The sequence below is a fragment of the Dunckerocampus dactyliophorus genome, chromosome 16, assembly GCF_027744805.1.
Source record: "Dunckerocampus dactyliophorus isolate RoL2022-P2 chromosome 16, RoL_Ddac_1.1, whole genome shotgun sequence".
Classification (NCBI taxonomy): Eukaryota; Metazoa; Chordata; class Actinopteri; order Syngnathiformes; family Syngnathidae; genus Dunckerocampus; species Dunckerocampus dactyliophorus.
The window spans coordinates 16344212-16357868 of NC_072834.1; the positions used below are offsets into that span (position 1 = coordinate 16344212).

General features: G+C 41.0%; 1 protein-coding gene across 2 annotated transcripts in view; it reads right to left on the minus strand.

Annotated features, from left to right (window-relative positions):
• Positions 1-6833: 6833 nt before the first annotated feature.
• Positions 6834-13657, minus strand: part of doc2b (double C2-like domains, beta) — a 157091-nt gene continuing 150267 nt past the window's right edge. For both annotated transcript variants that reach the window (XM_054754563.1, XM_054754562.1), the window contains 2 exons: positions 11366-11462; positions 6834-11019 (listed from right to left, as the gene is read on the minus strand). In XM_054754563.1, the coding sequence (XP_054610538.1) occupies positions 10886-11019; positions 11366-11462 (231 nt within the window). In that variant the 3' untranslated portion in view covers positions 6834-10885. The remainder of the gene's footprint in view (positions 11020-11365; positions 11463-13657) is intronic.

Genomic DNA, 13657 nt, shown 5'->3' on the forward strand with positions numbered 1-13657 from the left:
CGTTGTAATGAATGCACAGTAAAAGCAATCGATCACTTCTAACTTGGACTGCATTAAGAAATGTATAATCGTGACATTAATGTTATGTCATGATGTTGGAACGTACCTCATTCACATGCCCGTTATATTGACATGCTATTGTCATGTTTACTGTCCATGCTGGTCATTGTACTACTTAATGTATTTCATATTGATGGTGGATCCCAACTCAGCTGTCAGCCTCCCTGTGATTGCTGACTCTTAGGCCATTGGTCGCCAACCCGTCGATCGTGAGGTACTAGTCGATCTGTGGGACTTTGCCGGCCGATCGCGAGAACATTTGGAAAAAAATGTATTATTATATCAGTGCCCTCACCTCCCGGAGAGCGACCATCAGGCACGCGTTTTGTCCATTGAACACGGGCCCCAGCAAGGAGCCCGGTCCCCAAAACCCGGCCGGAAGTACACTAGTACACCGGCTTGCCTCCTGCACTGACTCGCCTCAAAAAGGTCGAGCGAGAGAGGGAGGGAGGGAGGGAGGGAGTGACAGCGCTGCAGCACTGTGCTTGCGCACACAACAGTAATTATTGCACATTAACAGGGCTTAAAGTCTGCCTTTGCTACCTCAAAGTCAGGGCACAAATATAACTCCATAGACGTGCACCTCCAAAAAAAAGGGCCATCTGCTGCTCGCGGCTCATTTGTCATTGCATCACTGCAAAAAACAAACAGCAAAAATGATAAAAATACAGCAAAAGGCTCAATTCGAAAAATCTGAAATGTTGAAACCAACAACTAATAATAACACAAAGCATATGTATATATGTATATATATACTGTATATACTGTATATATATATATATATGTATATATATATATATATATATATATATATAAAAATATACATACATACATATCCCGCTTGTTTGGGGGGTTGGTAGATCCGTGCAGGCTCCCGGCTGAGACCAGGGATCTTGGTCTCAAAAAGGTTGACCACTGCGTTACGTCTGGGCTGTGGCACTGTGGCGACGACCCCGGGAGCACAGAGAGCAGGAGACCCGATTGCAGGTAAAATATAAAGTATATAATGATTAAATTGCTGCAATGCAGTGGCAGGATACCAGCAAAGACTGAGTTCCAGTAGCGTGGCGTGCTACAACAAACAATGCAACGACAAACTAAGATGCACGCACCTGTACTAAATAGAAGGAGAACTCAAATGACCAGCAGGTGCAAGTGATGAAAGGAACCAGGCAAAACAGGAAGAGCTACCAAAATAAGAGCATACAACAGGAACTGAGGCATAAAAGTGGAAACAAACTAAACTGTCACGCAGGCTAACTCATGGATCGTGACACACTGTCTTAGGCTGACTCTTCTTAAAACCCCTTCTCCTAACATTTTTCCGCTCTCTTAAGGCCTAAGACGGGTTGTGAATCCAAGGAATTCTCAGAGTGATGTCACTAAGAGCTACTTTTAGCCTTAGGATGCTTTGTGAATACGGGCCCTGAGTTATACAAAATACGAGTTGAGCTCCAAACCAAATTCAATCTGCCCTCAGCTTACATTGCTGAGTGCCAACTTTCCAGAAGTAAGACTCGGTTTTATGTTCATGGTGAAAAAGCAAAGGAACTATTGGCTAGTTAAGGGACATGAAAACAGAAGATGGTAATGTTACTTCGGATCATGAAAGAATAAATCACACATTCACAAATGACTATTCTCAGCTCTGGGCCTCTGAATCAAATAACACCACACTATCGGATCTTCTCGACCGATTAGACATCCTTATGCTTTCCTTTGAAAGCAAAAAGAGACTGGACAGACGTATAACAAGGAGCACAAGCTCCTCACTTCAATCCGGGAGGTCCCCGGCCCTCGATGGCGTTCCTCCAGACTTGTCTCGGTCCAGTTGACGCTAAGCGTCCCAGGTTGGATCAAATCCATCTCCAAAAACCTAAACGAGAGGGTGGGATGGCGCTACCTAATTTTCGTTGTTATTATTGGGCAGCCAATATTTGACGGGTAACATTTTGGTCATATTAGCATCGTCCTGACTGCCACACATGGGTGGAGACAGAGTTGGATGTGGCTAAAACCTTGTGTATTCCATAACTATCTCTTTCGACCTCTTTGACGGGAAGAAGTTAAAATAGTGTTTTGGTTTGTTTTTTACACGTATTGGTACATGTTTGTATATTTCCGAGCTACCTTTGGAGTGTTCAGGTGCTGTGTGTTGAGTTTGATTGTTCTTTGTAAGATGACAGCGTGCGTCAGACTGTTATATTGAGTAATGACTTTCTGCAATTTCCAATGGGTGGACAAACTATTTTTTTTCCTAGCTCATGATTGGCTCCTGCCATTTTATGAAGTGGACATGTGCGACTTATAGTCTGGTGCTGCTTATATATGTACAAATTTGTTTTTCTTTCTAAACTTAGGATGTGTGGCTTAAACACGGCTGCGCCTTAAACACCGGAAAGTATGGTCATCTTTGAAGTCCCACCTTTTTAGGTATTTCCAAGTTAGGCACGTTCTCTGTTGTCTGTTACCAAATTTCCCCAAGAGCCCTGATATGAACACTGTTGATGCACTTTTCGACTTACAACCATCACGTAGGGGGTTGATCGCTACCATTTATAATAAACTGCGGGGCAAAAGACAGACCTCTCTCACTGACATTAAAATGGCATGGGGGCAAGACTTGAATATGTCTCTGACGGGGGACATGCATCTTTAAAATGATCAATTCAACCTCCATTTGTGCCCGTCATAGTCTTCTACAATTTAAAGTTGTACACAGGACTCACATGTCTAATGCCAAACTAGCCTGCATATACCCAGAGGTGGATCCCTGCTGTGACAAATGTCCCAAAGAAGGATGATGCTCCACTTATTCACATGTTTTGGTTGTGCATTAGTTTGGAGAAGTATTGCAGGGGAATCTTTCAAACTCTTTCCCAGATTGTCAATCTAGATTTGCAACCTAACCCTTTAATAACGCTCTTTGGCACCACAGGTGAACGTGACATGCGCTTGCCCCCCACAAGGCGACGTCCTTCGCTTCTCTCTTGGCCAGACGGGCAATTCTGTTAAGGTGGAAGGATGCGACCCTGCCTGCCCACGCTCAATGTCTGAGAGATATCATGTCCTGCTCAAATTTAGAGAAAATACACAACTCCTTTTCTAACGCAGAAGAAAGATTTCAAAATGTATGGGGACACTTCTTAGCATATTTGCCACAACTTTAAATCTAACTCAGCTCCTCAATTTTATTTCCTCTCTCTTGCCCTTTTACTGTCATGTAATATTTAGCTCGTTTATTCATTTCCTTGGGCTGTCTTACATTTAATTGTCTGGTCTCAATTGTTGTCTCAATTTAGGGTTCTGTCTCTTTCGGCTGTGTGCGGCTGGCTAGTGAGGCTGTAAGGGTCGAATACACTATGATTGTTTGTTATTTTTCCTTTTCTTTGTTTCTTTTGTTATTTTTTGAAAAAAAAAAGACTTATTTAAAAAGGTTCCGTAATGCCCAATAAATGGAAATTAGGTACTATGATAAAACCTTATATTTTTAAAATAAAATAATGTAACATAAGAAATAAAAAGGATAAATAATGTTAAAGAAATTCAGATTGTCATCAATCCTTTACGTAAATCTCATAAATATAAAATAAAAGATTTTATCATTGAAAAGTGAAAAATATGATATAAAAAGTTAATAAAATAAAAGAACGGTGGGTTAAAATTGGTTAAATAATATCAAAGAAAGGTCATCTGTGTAATCCTTTAGCTCAGGGGTGTCCACACGTTTTCCAGCGAGGGCCACATACTGAAAAATGAAAGGATGCAAGGGCCACTTTGATATTTTGCAAACCAGTACATATAAGAAGTTGCATACACATCACATTTTAAGACCTGTTGAAAAATTGCAAGAATTGACATTTTTGCACTGTTTGATCTAAAGGAGGTCCTAAGTAGAGCTTCAAAATGCAAAAAGAAGAAATGGGAGTGAGTAAGTAATTTATTACAAACAAGCACTAAAGTGAAATAGGCTGCTCATCAGCTGATCAAATGTTTAAGACCATCGCTCTAAAAACCGCCCCTAAAGTAGAAATAAAATGTTCAAATAAAGGAGTCCGCCATTCTTGTTAATCACCTGCAAAATTGGTTTGTGCATGCTGAGGCTAGTGGGAGTGTTGCTCCAGGTGGTGAAGATGGCTGCATGGAGGGCATCCACTGTCTGGATAAAACTGTCTTCCACCTTTCAATGTCCCATGGTGGTTGAAGAAGACGAGGCCTTTGAAGATGTTTTTTGTTCTTCAATGCCTTCCCTGGCAGATGTCGTCTGATGGTTATTGGACTGCACTCAGTAACAGTAACAACCTTCATTTGGGCTGAGGATCGTCCTGTATCTTGACGGACAGCCAATCGGATCCTCTATCTCAGGGCTGGTAACATTTTTTTGGGTCGACCACTTGACTTTTTTGTTCCATAACCCTCAGGATGTTTAAGAAGTTTCAAATGACTGTTTTACTGCGTCCAACCTCAGCAGCTACGGCGCGCTGCGAGAGGCCTTGCTTATGCAGCTCAACAATCCGATCGCATTCAAAGAGAGAAAGCTTTTTTGCCTTTGCCATCAAGAGATCATGACAGTGTGAATACCTGACAGAAAATCACATTCAATCCACATTTTTGCCAAGATTGGGCAAAAAAATGGTCTTAAAGTTTTGATGAGCTGATGAACAGCCTATTTCATTTTTATGCTTGTTTGCTAAATTGCTTACGCATAACATTTTTTTGTCTCACTCCCATTTCTTCTTTTTGCATTTTGAAGCTCTACTTAGAACCTCCTTAAGATCCAACAGTGCAAAATGTCAATTCTTGCAATTTTTCAACTGGTTTTGAAATTTTCATCAGATGTGTATATTCTTGTTCCCATTTTTACTGTTATTTTTTTTAAATGTTCCAAATATTTTGATTTTATTCTCAAATAATCTTTATCAATTATCAATTATGACTAAATTCCCATCATATTTTTATTTTATTCCCGTAATATTTTTTTCCCCAACTTAACCAAATTTTTTTTCTTCATAATATTACAAGTTTATTCTCGTAAAATTGCAACTTTCTTTCATGTTAGAATACAACTTTTTTTAATCTTATTTTGACTTTATTCTGGTCAAATTACAGCTGTTTTTTTTCATTTGTGCATTTTTTTAAAACATTTTCCAGCTATTTTACTTTTCTTCTATTAATTATGACTTTATTCCCATAATATTTTGACTTTATTCTCGTAATATCATTTTTCTGCAACCTTAATTTTCCATAAATTACAACTCTTTATGTTGCTGTTTGTTTTTCATAATATTACGACTTTAAAAAAGTGAAGTATTTCTTTAATATTTCAACCTTATGCTACTAAATGATATTTTTTTCATCATATTACGACGTTGCTGACGTAAAATTACAACGTTTTCTAATTCGATTGCAAGTTTTTTCTTTTAATATTTTGACTTTGTTCTTGTAAAATCACTGCTGATTTGTCCATTGTTATGGCTGCTTTTTTTTTTTAGTTTCCTTGTTATTTTAATATGTGCTGCGGCCCGCACTTTGGACACCCCTGCTTCAGCTGAACGTGACCAATTTAAAACAAAACATCAAATACTGAAAAATTAAAATGATTATCAATTAATCAGATAACTACAATCAAATAAGATGAAAGAAAAATCGGTAAAATAAAATCCTTTTAAAAGCAGTATTAGAAGTAAAATCACGGCGGGTTTAAGAAAGTAGAATGACATCAAAGAAATTGAGATTTTTGACCCATCCTGTAGCCATCAATTTAAAAATGAATAATAAAAGGATAATAAAGTACAATAAAACACAATGAAATGAAATATAACAGTGGGCCATCTCTGGCACTAAGTTAAGTACCAGAACCCGACCCCACTTTCGTACATTTTGTCTTAGCAGTCGTTGCACGGCGCACATTAAAGTAAAGGTCACGCTGCAGACTCCGACTCATCAATGATTCACTCTCCCAAAAAACACGGCGCACATCCCAGCCTGGACTGGACGTCAGCAGCAGTGCACACGGGTCTAAAAAACTTTAACATTGCCGAAGCACAAAGAATTGGCTCGACTTGGTGTGTCTAACTACGCCCTTGTGCAATTTGTATGCTACTTTCATTTTCTCCTTTTTTAAACACACACATTTGGACAAAAAGTAAAGTATAAATGAACTATAAATTACTATATGGACAGTATTTTTATTACGTAATTAGTGAATGGGCCATGTTTTATTGGATAAAATGAGGTAAAGGGTGTAAAACAAATAAATGTATACCTTATTTTATAAATTTTATAATAATAATAATTATAATAATAAAGAAAGTTTAAAATAATCAAGTAAAATGCAAAAAAGATTTTTTCTTTGGGGGAATACATACAGTAAATATACAGTATATTTTCATCAGGTTATTTAGTGAAGGGGGAATTTTATAGTTCTACAATGATTAAAACAATGTCATATAAATGTATAAATAATATAATTAAAATAATAATAATAAATAGGACCTTCTGGTAATTTTCAAATCCAATTATTAGTCACGCAACATGCGCTTGGAGGTCAAAGGAGCACGGAGGTGCACATTCTCATTCTCATGTGAGTTATTACATTCTATGATTCCTTCCTAGTGGAGAACAGCAAACAGTAGAAACAATTCATATAATATTAATAATAATAATAATAATACGAGGCTCTCATATTAGAAATGCCGTCTGTGCCCCCCCTTTGCCCTTCTTCTTAGCAAAGCTTACAAATGGCACAACGTCAGCTGCAAGAAGAGGCTGTAAACAATACATGCTTTTATCGTCTTCATTGTTAAACTTTGTTACATAAAAAAACCCATCCCCTCATGTAGAAGCGAGGGTTTCATTCAGCAGGAAGTGTAAACAAGAAGCTGCACACGGAGCTGCCCAATGGGATGCGCGCAAGCTTTTTACACCCGACCCGCTTTGTTGATTGTAGCTGGTGCCTCTCAAGCGGCCTTTCTTTGACTCCTTCACCAAGGCTGCATGGAGTGACGGCAAGGTCTCCACCCTCCCAGCAAAGAGTTATCAAACAATCCGACCCTCAATTGAGACTTTTTTCTTCCCTTCACTTCATCACAAGGTAGTGTTCAACCTAAATCACACAGTAGGCACTTCATTAGGTACACATACAGTAAACTCTTTTTTGGTTGACATGATAATACATATGTTGGAATGTAGCCCTCTATAATGCAAAAGCCACTTCTCACATCCTACTGCCTCTTTATGCGCTTCAGACATGACAAAATTCTTTTATCACACGTGAGGACAGCTTTGTGAACAAGCAGGCTTCGCTACGCATCTTAAAATAAAGCTCTGTCTACCTGTCAGTCAGCTACAGACGTGAGAGCTGAAAGTTTGACATCATGCCAACCTAGCATGATGTTGAAGTGTAATGTTAGCACTGTAGCATCACATAGCTGTGCTAGTGTTGCTAACGTTTGTGTCCTGCTGTCCCACACCTTGATGCTATGCTGTTGTATGTGATATATGGCATCGATTATGTTGGACCAGTGCAGAGTTAAGCGCCGTTTACACTTGCATGCACTTGGTCCCCGCAGTGGTACGCAATTTTGCGTGCCAATGAGTAAATTGGTCGTACACAGGTGTGAAGTATGTGCCAGTGCGCAAAGAAAATAAATGGATAATTTCAGTGAACTAGTTGTGAATGCTACATGAACGCACCGCAACCTATGTGCAAACAATGCGGGCAGTGCGTATCAAAGCCTCTGTGTGTCTCATTCTCATGAATGGGTTAACTTTTCCACAACCTCTTGCAGCAATTCTGTAGCGTCTTGGCTCTTACTTGTGATTTTCTGCTAATAAGTGATGTCTTCTCTCTAGCAATTCCCTCTCCCACACTGTCTGTGTCTCTTTTTTTTCTAGTTTATTGCCTCCTTCCTGCTCTTTGCACATTCTCTCCCTGCAGCTGCAATAAAATATAACTTGCCTTTCTTTATAGCATGAGCTTCTTCTCTGGAGTTCAACATCTTGTAGGTCCCTTGCAAACAGAACAATTAATGAAGCCAGGGGTCATGCTTGCTATTGCGTGGCGTCACGTGGGACACAACGGGACCAAATAATGCCACGACTCCTTCACGGATGCGGGAAGCGGTGGTGACAATGCATACCCATGCAGGAACAATGCGCATCGCACGTACTATTGTCGTGCACTGGACGTAAACAGTACTTGACAAGGTGTAAATAAGTCGTGTGCGAGTGTGGTCATTTCGTGCAAACAGTGCGCAAACTAGTCTTGACTTCTTCTCAGGCGTACCCTAAATAAATAAATAAATAAATAATGACACATATTGCCACGGCAAATTGCTCGACAATTCGGAAGCAAAATGCATGCAAGTGTAAACACTACTTTACGGTGTATATGTCAAAAGTGGATCAAGTACACGATAGCGCATCTTGGAGGCCCACACTCTGTCAGACACAAACACAGCTCATTAGTATGAAAGCTACACACACAAAACTGTGTTCTCCCAGTAGGGCTTACATACTTTTAAACTGGCTCAGCTTGCACTATTGTAGGACCTCTGAGGTGTATTTAAAATGGGTAAAAAATAGTATAATATGGGAGCTTTTGCTGCTTTTGGTTAGCATGCGTAGCAACAAGGCAACAATCCTGTTAGATTGTGCTAATGTACCTAATGAAGTGACCAGTGATTGATGAAACTTTCGAAAGTTTTACCAAAATAAACAAAATTTCCACATAAATATGCCCCCTTTCCACTGTACAGTCGCTACTTGGCTGGTCACTCGCTACTGACACATTTGCACTGCCAAAAACAGGTACTACTACCAGGGTACTACTACCAGGGTACCACTACCAGGGTACTACTACCAGGGTACTACTACCAGGGTACCACTACCAGGGTACCACTACCAGGGTACTACTACCACGGTACTACTACCAGGGTACCACTACCAGGGTACTACTACCAGGGTACTACCAGGGTACTACTAGGTACCAGAGGTGGGAACAAGTCAGTGTTTCGCCAATCTCAAGTAACTCTCAAGTCTCTCATTTCAATTCTTGAGTTAAGTCTCAAAGTTGTGCAAGTCCAAGTCAAGACAAGACAGGTCAAGTCAATTCCGAAGTCTTGAAAGGCTTGAAGGCTTGAAATTTTCGAGTCCTTACAAGTCATAAGCACTATAATAACATGCCGTTTTAACAATGCAAAAATCTATTAGATTTGATAAATGAATGTATTTTTAATTGTTTTATTTTTAAATAAAATAAGACTTAGTCACGGTGGCATAGTGGTTAGCATGTTGGCCACACAGTCAGGAGATCGGGAAGATCTATGGTCGAATCTCCATTGGTCATCTCTGTGTGGAGTTTGCATGTTCTCCCCGTGCGTGCGTGGCTTTTCTCCGGGTACTCCGGTTTCCTCCCACATTCCAAAAACATGCATGTTAGGTTAATTGGAGACTCTAAATTGTCCATAGGTATGAATGTGAGTGTGAATGGTTGTTTGTCTATATGTGCCCTGCCATTGGCCTGGCGACCAGTCCAGGGTGTACCCCGCCTCTCGCCTAAAGGCAGCTGGGATAGGCTCCAGCATACCCGCAACCCTAATGAGGAAAAGCGGCATAGAAGATGGATGGATGGACTTAGTCACAGAAAAAAGTGTTGATATAGCATTCAAGATTTAGTCAGCACGCAGAAATGTAATCCACACGTTCGTTGTCTGTTCTTAAACCTGATTGGACGTGAATAGATGCAGTCATTGAAGCAGAAAATATGCTGTCTTGCTGGAAATGACACGGTAACAATCACATCAGCTGAATACTTTGAATGTGGACACATCTTACTCAACACATTCACTGAAAATCTCAAGTATTTTCAAGTCATCAGACACAAGTCCGAGTCAGTCCCGCGTCATTGATGTCAAAGTCCAAGTCGAGTTGCAAGCCTTTGATGATATTGTCAAGTCCAGTCTAAAGTCATTAAAATTGTGACTCGAGTCCAAGTCACGTGATTGGAGTCCCCACCTCGGTAGGTACTATCAGGTACTTCCAAGCATGCCACTGCTCGTCGGTCAACTGTAACATATTTGTGGATACATACTGTAACTATAGCAATGACCAAAGCATCGTCTCCACTTTGCTGCTGTGCTCCGCTTTCTCGCTGCCCTCAGTCTCCTCATGGATAAAATCGATGCGTGTTCCGTTCAGACTGATGCGTTCAGTGTGACGTGGTTTTCCGTACTACTACAATCGACAAGCAGATCCGGTACTGCACGGTGGAAAGGCGGCATTTCGAGAGACCGGAAAGCTCTCCAGATGGTAAATGGAGTTTCACTCCTACTTTTCTACCTTCGATGTACTGAAAGCTCTTTGACACTGTTGCCACATTTACCTACTGATGACGCAGCATCAGGAGCAACTGGGGGTTCAGTATCTTGCCCAAAGACACTTCAACACAGGAGGATGGAGGACCGAACCAGCAACCTTCAAGTTGGGAGACAACCCCTCTACTCTACAATCCTCTCTGTCAAGTGCAAGATCCTCTGTCGTTAAAAAAGAAAAATCAACATTTTACGTCGACTCCTTGCGATATTAGCATACATGCATATTTGGAGTGGATGGATATGATGCTACATCCCTTTACCAGAACCACTACACAAGTGGTTGATATGGCGATGGAGCACTAAGACATACTGCAATAAGGTTCCTTTCACTTGAGCCCTGTTCTGAGAGAAGGTCACCGTACTTGAAGGGAGGGGACAGAAGGAAGTGATGGATGAAATGGATGCAGGCGTCCAGTCGGTGCAGCCGCGGCGGGCCGGGTCGGGTCCGCTCAGTCATTTAGTGAGCCGGGTAATTCATTGGTCAGCGTGTGCCAGCGCTCGATTTTCTTGTCCTTGTTCTTGAGGCAGTCAAACCAGTGTTTGAGCCTCTCTCCGTTGGCATTGATGCCCAGGGATACCCCACCTGAAGGCAGGGAGACAGTAGCCATGAGTGTGTGGACCTTGAAGTTGGAGAAAGTCAGAGTGATGATGACGGGAATGTGTCTGCTGGGGAGAAAATCATCAGCGTTGGATTAGAACTGTGGTGGATGAAAACCCTGAAGATTAGTTCTGGGCTCGGAGCCAATTTTCCGCAGTGGACACAAGTTGGCGACGACCAGCCGACAATTTTCACTCCACTTAAGAGCGCGAGCAGTCACCGTGAAAGCACTCTGCTCAGTCTCCGGGAAGTCACTCGATAAAAGTGGAGGCGGACCCTATTGCTAGCTAGCAGTGGTGAAGATTTATCTGTGCCGATGAGAAGTACTTACCGATGAAATCGTTGGACTTCCCGATGTCGTAGTCCCACACCGTCACCTCCAGAGTCTTCTTGGTGAGGTCCGCGTACTTGATGTCATAGGAGAACTCCTGTATTAAACAGTAAACCAAAACTTCAACCACACCTCTCACATTTCAGCAAATACAATTAAAAGTACCTTCCTATATAAGCTTGTACAGGAGTATACGTGTACTAGCCACTGGAAATCACACACAGGACCACATACGATTCAGATAATCATCTTGCCAATAGTCAAGCATGGTGGTGGTTGCGTGTGACAAGCTATTATACCCCTAAAGGTACTGTCGAGCAGCATATAGAGCTAATTAATATACTCCAAGGTGACTAGTTGTACATTTTCCAGGCAGAAAAAAGTACTAGGTATGCTCTTGAGCTGTAAAAGTCAAGTCAATCTCTGTATTTTTGAGGGCACCACCCAATCATGAGCCATATAACCCTAGAGGTACAGTATAATACCACATAGAGGGAATTATTGTTCTCCAAGGTGACTAGTTGTACTTTTTCCAGGCAGAAACAGAAAAAACTACTGTAGGTATGCTCTTGAGCTGTAAAAGCTGTAAAAGTCAATCAATAGCAGTATTTTTGAGGGTACCACCCAGTCATGAGCCATTGTACCCCTAAGGGTACAGTCTAGTACCACACAGGGCGAATTATTGTACTCCGAGGTGAGTACGGTAGTTGCACTTTTTTCAGGGCCAAACATGTACTAGGTATTGAGTGGTAAATGTGAAATCTCAAGGGTACAGTATATAATCAGTATTTTTTTAATGGCTTGTGTTTGGCATTACTCTACTTCACAAACAGTTGTATTTCCTGGTGAAGAAGATTTAGCACCTCATTAGGTTTTTAATGTGTTTAGTAATAGCAATACACAGTTCATGTCGCCGTAGTAGGCTATAGAAAAATGGTGTAACGCTCCGCTGGGCTTATTATTTCCAGATCCTTCCAAAGAGCCATTCAATATACTACAAGTGTTATAATCCTCCATTTTGCAGCACTTCAAGAATGAAATGCATGCCAGGCTAGTCACCGACAAGCATTCTTGTGTGTGCTATCAATTTGCAGCAGCATGTCCGCCTCTGGTTTCATCTTGGTGAAATCACCACCCACCCACCCAGATGTTTTTCTGACGTAAAGATCAAGAGGTGATGGAGGAATATAGACAGAAAAAATGTCAAAGGAAATGTCAAGCCGCTGGCCTTTGAGCGTGTTTGGCCGGGGTCGTCCTATTGCATTCATGATGGCTTGGGGAAAAGGAGATACACCAGACTTACCACCTGCTCACCCATGAAATGCTCTGGCGTCTTGCTGCAAAAGTATATGCAGTCAAGATATTTTGCCATGAAAACACTATCATTTGACATACATGTAACAGGATGATGCTTTGGGAGGTTAAGCCCCGCTATAATGCGTTCCATTTTGTACTAAATCCTGCTAAACTACAGACAGCTACTCTGCATGGGTTCCCAACCACTGTGCCTCTCACAGCACATTAGTGTGCCATGAGAGATGAGACACTTTCACTTAAAATCATCATTTACTCCAAATGTATCTTTATCTATGCCAGCCACGGACAGCGACAGGCAGAACGATTCAATGCTCTTCCACTAGATGGCAGACGGTACATAATTGACCACCTATACACCTGTTGCCATTCATACACACATATTATACTGTACAGCAGTGATCACCAACCTTTTTTGAGGTTTTTTTTTTTTTTTTTGGGGGGGGGGGGGGTTCGTACATTATAGCGATGTAATTTATTTTATTTATTATGTATTATTATGTATTGTATTTATTATGTAAAACTAAGACATGAATAACATCAAATTAAAAGCACAAAATGAATGCCGACCCACCATCCGTCAGTTCAAGTTCCAGCCAAGTTTTTCCAGAGAGATTATTACATCGCTAGCATGAATTAACTTGAGACAAATGTGCACATTAGCACTCAATAAGTCATCAAAACTTACCTTTATGCATTCCCACATCGTATCAGCATTTGACACCAAATATGAGGTGAAAGAAAAATGGTAAACATACAGTAGTAGTCTATCTGTGCGGCATGAGATATAGTTAGCACACGCACGATGCACATGCGTCAAGTGAGACGGATGAAACAGAGAGAATCCGGCCACTTTTCAAAATAAAACAACAAAAAAAATCAAATAATGGAAATTATTTTTTTTCTGTGCGGCCCGGTACCAAATGACCCACGGCCCGGTACCCGGGGGTTGGGGACCACTGCTGTACAGTGTCTATA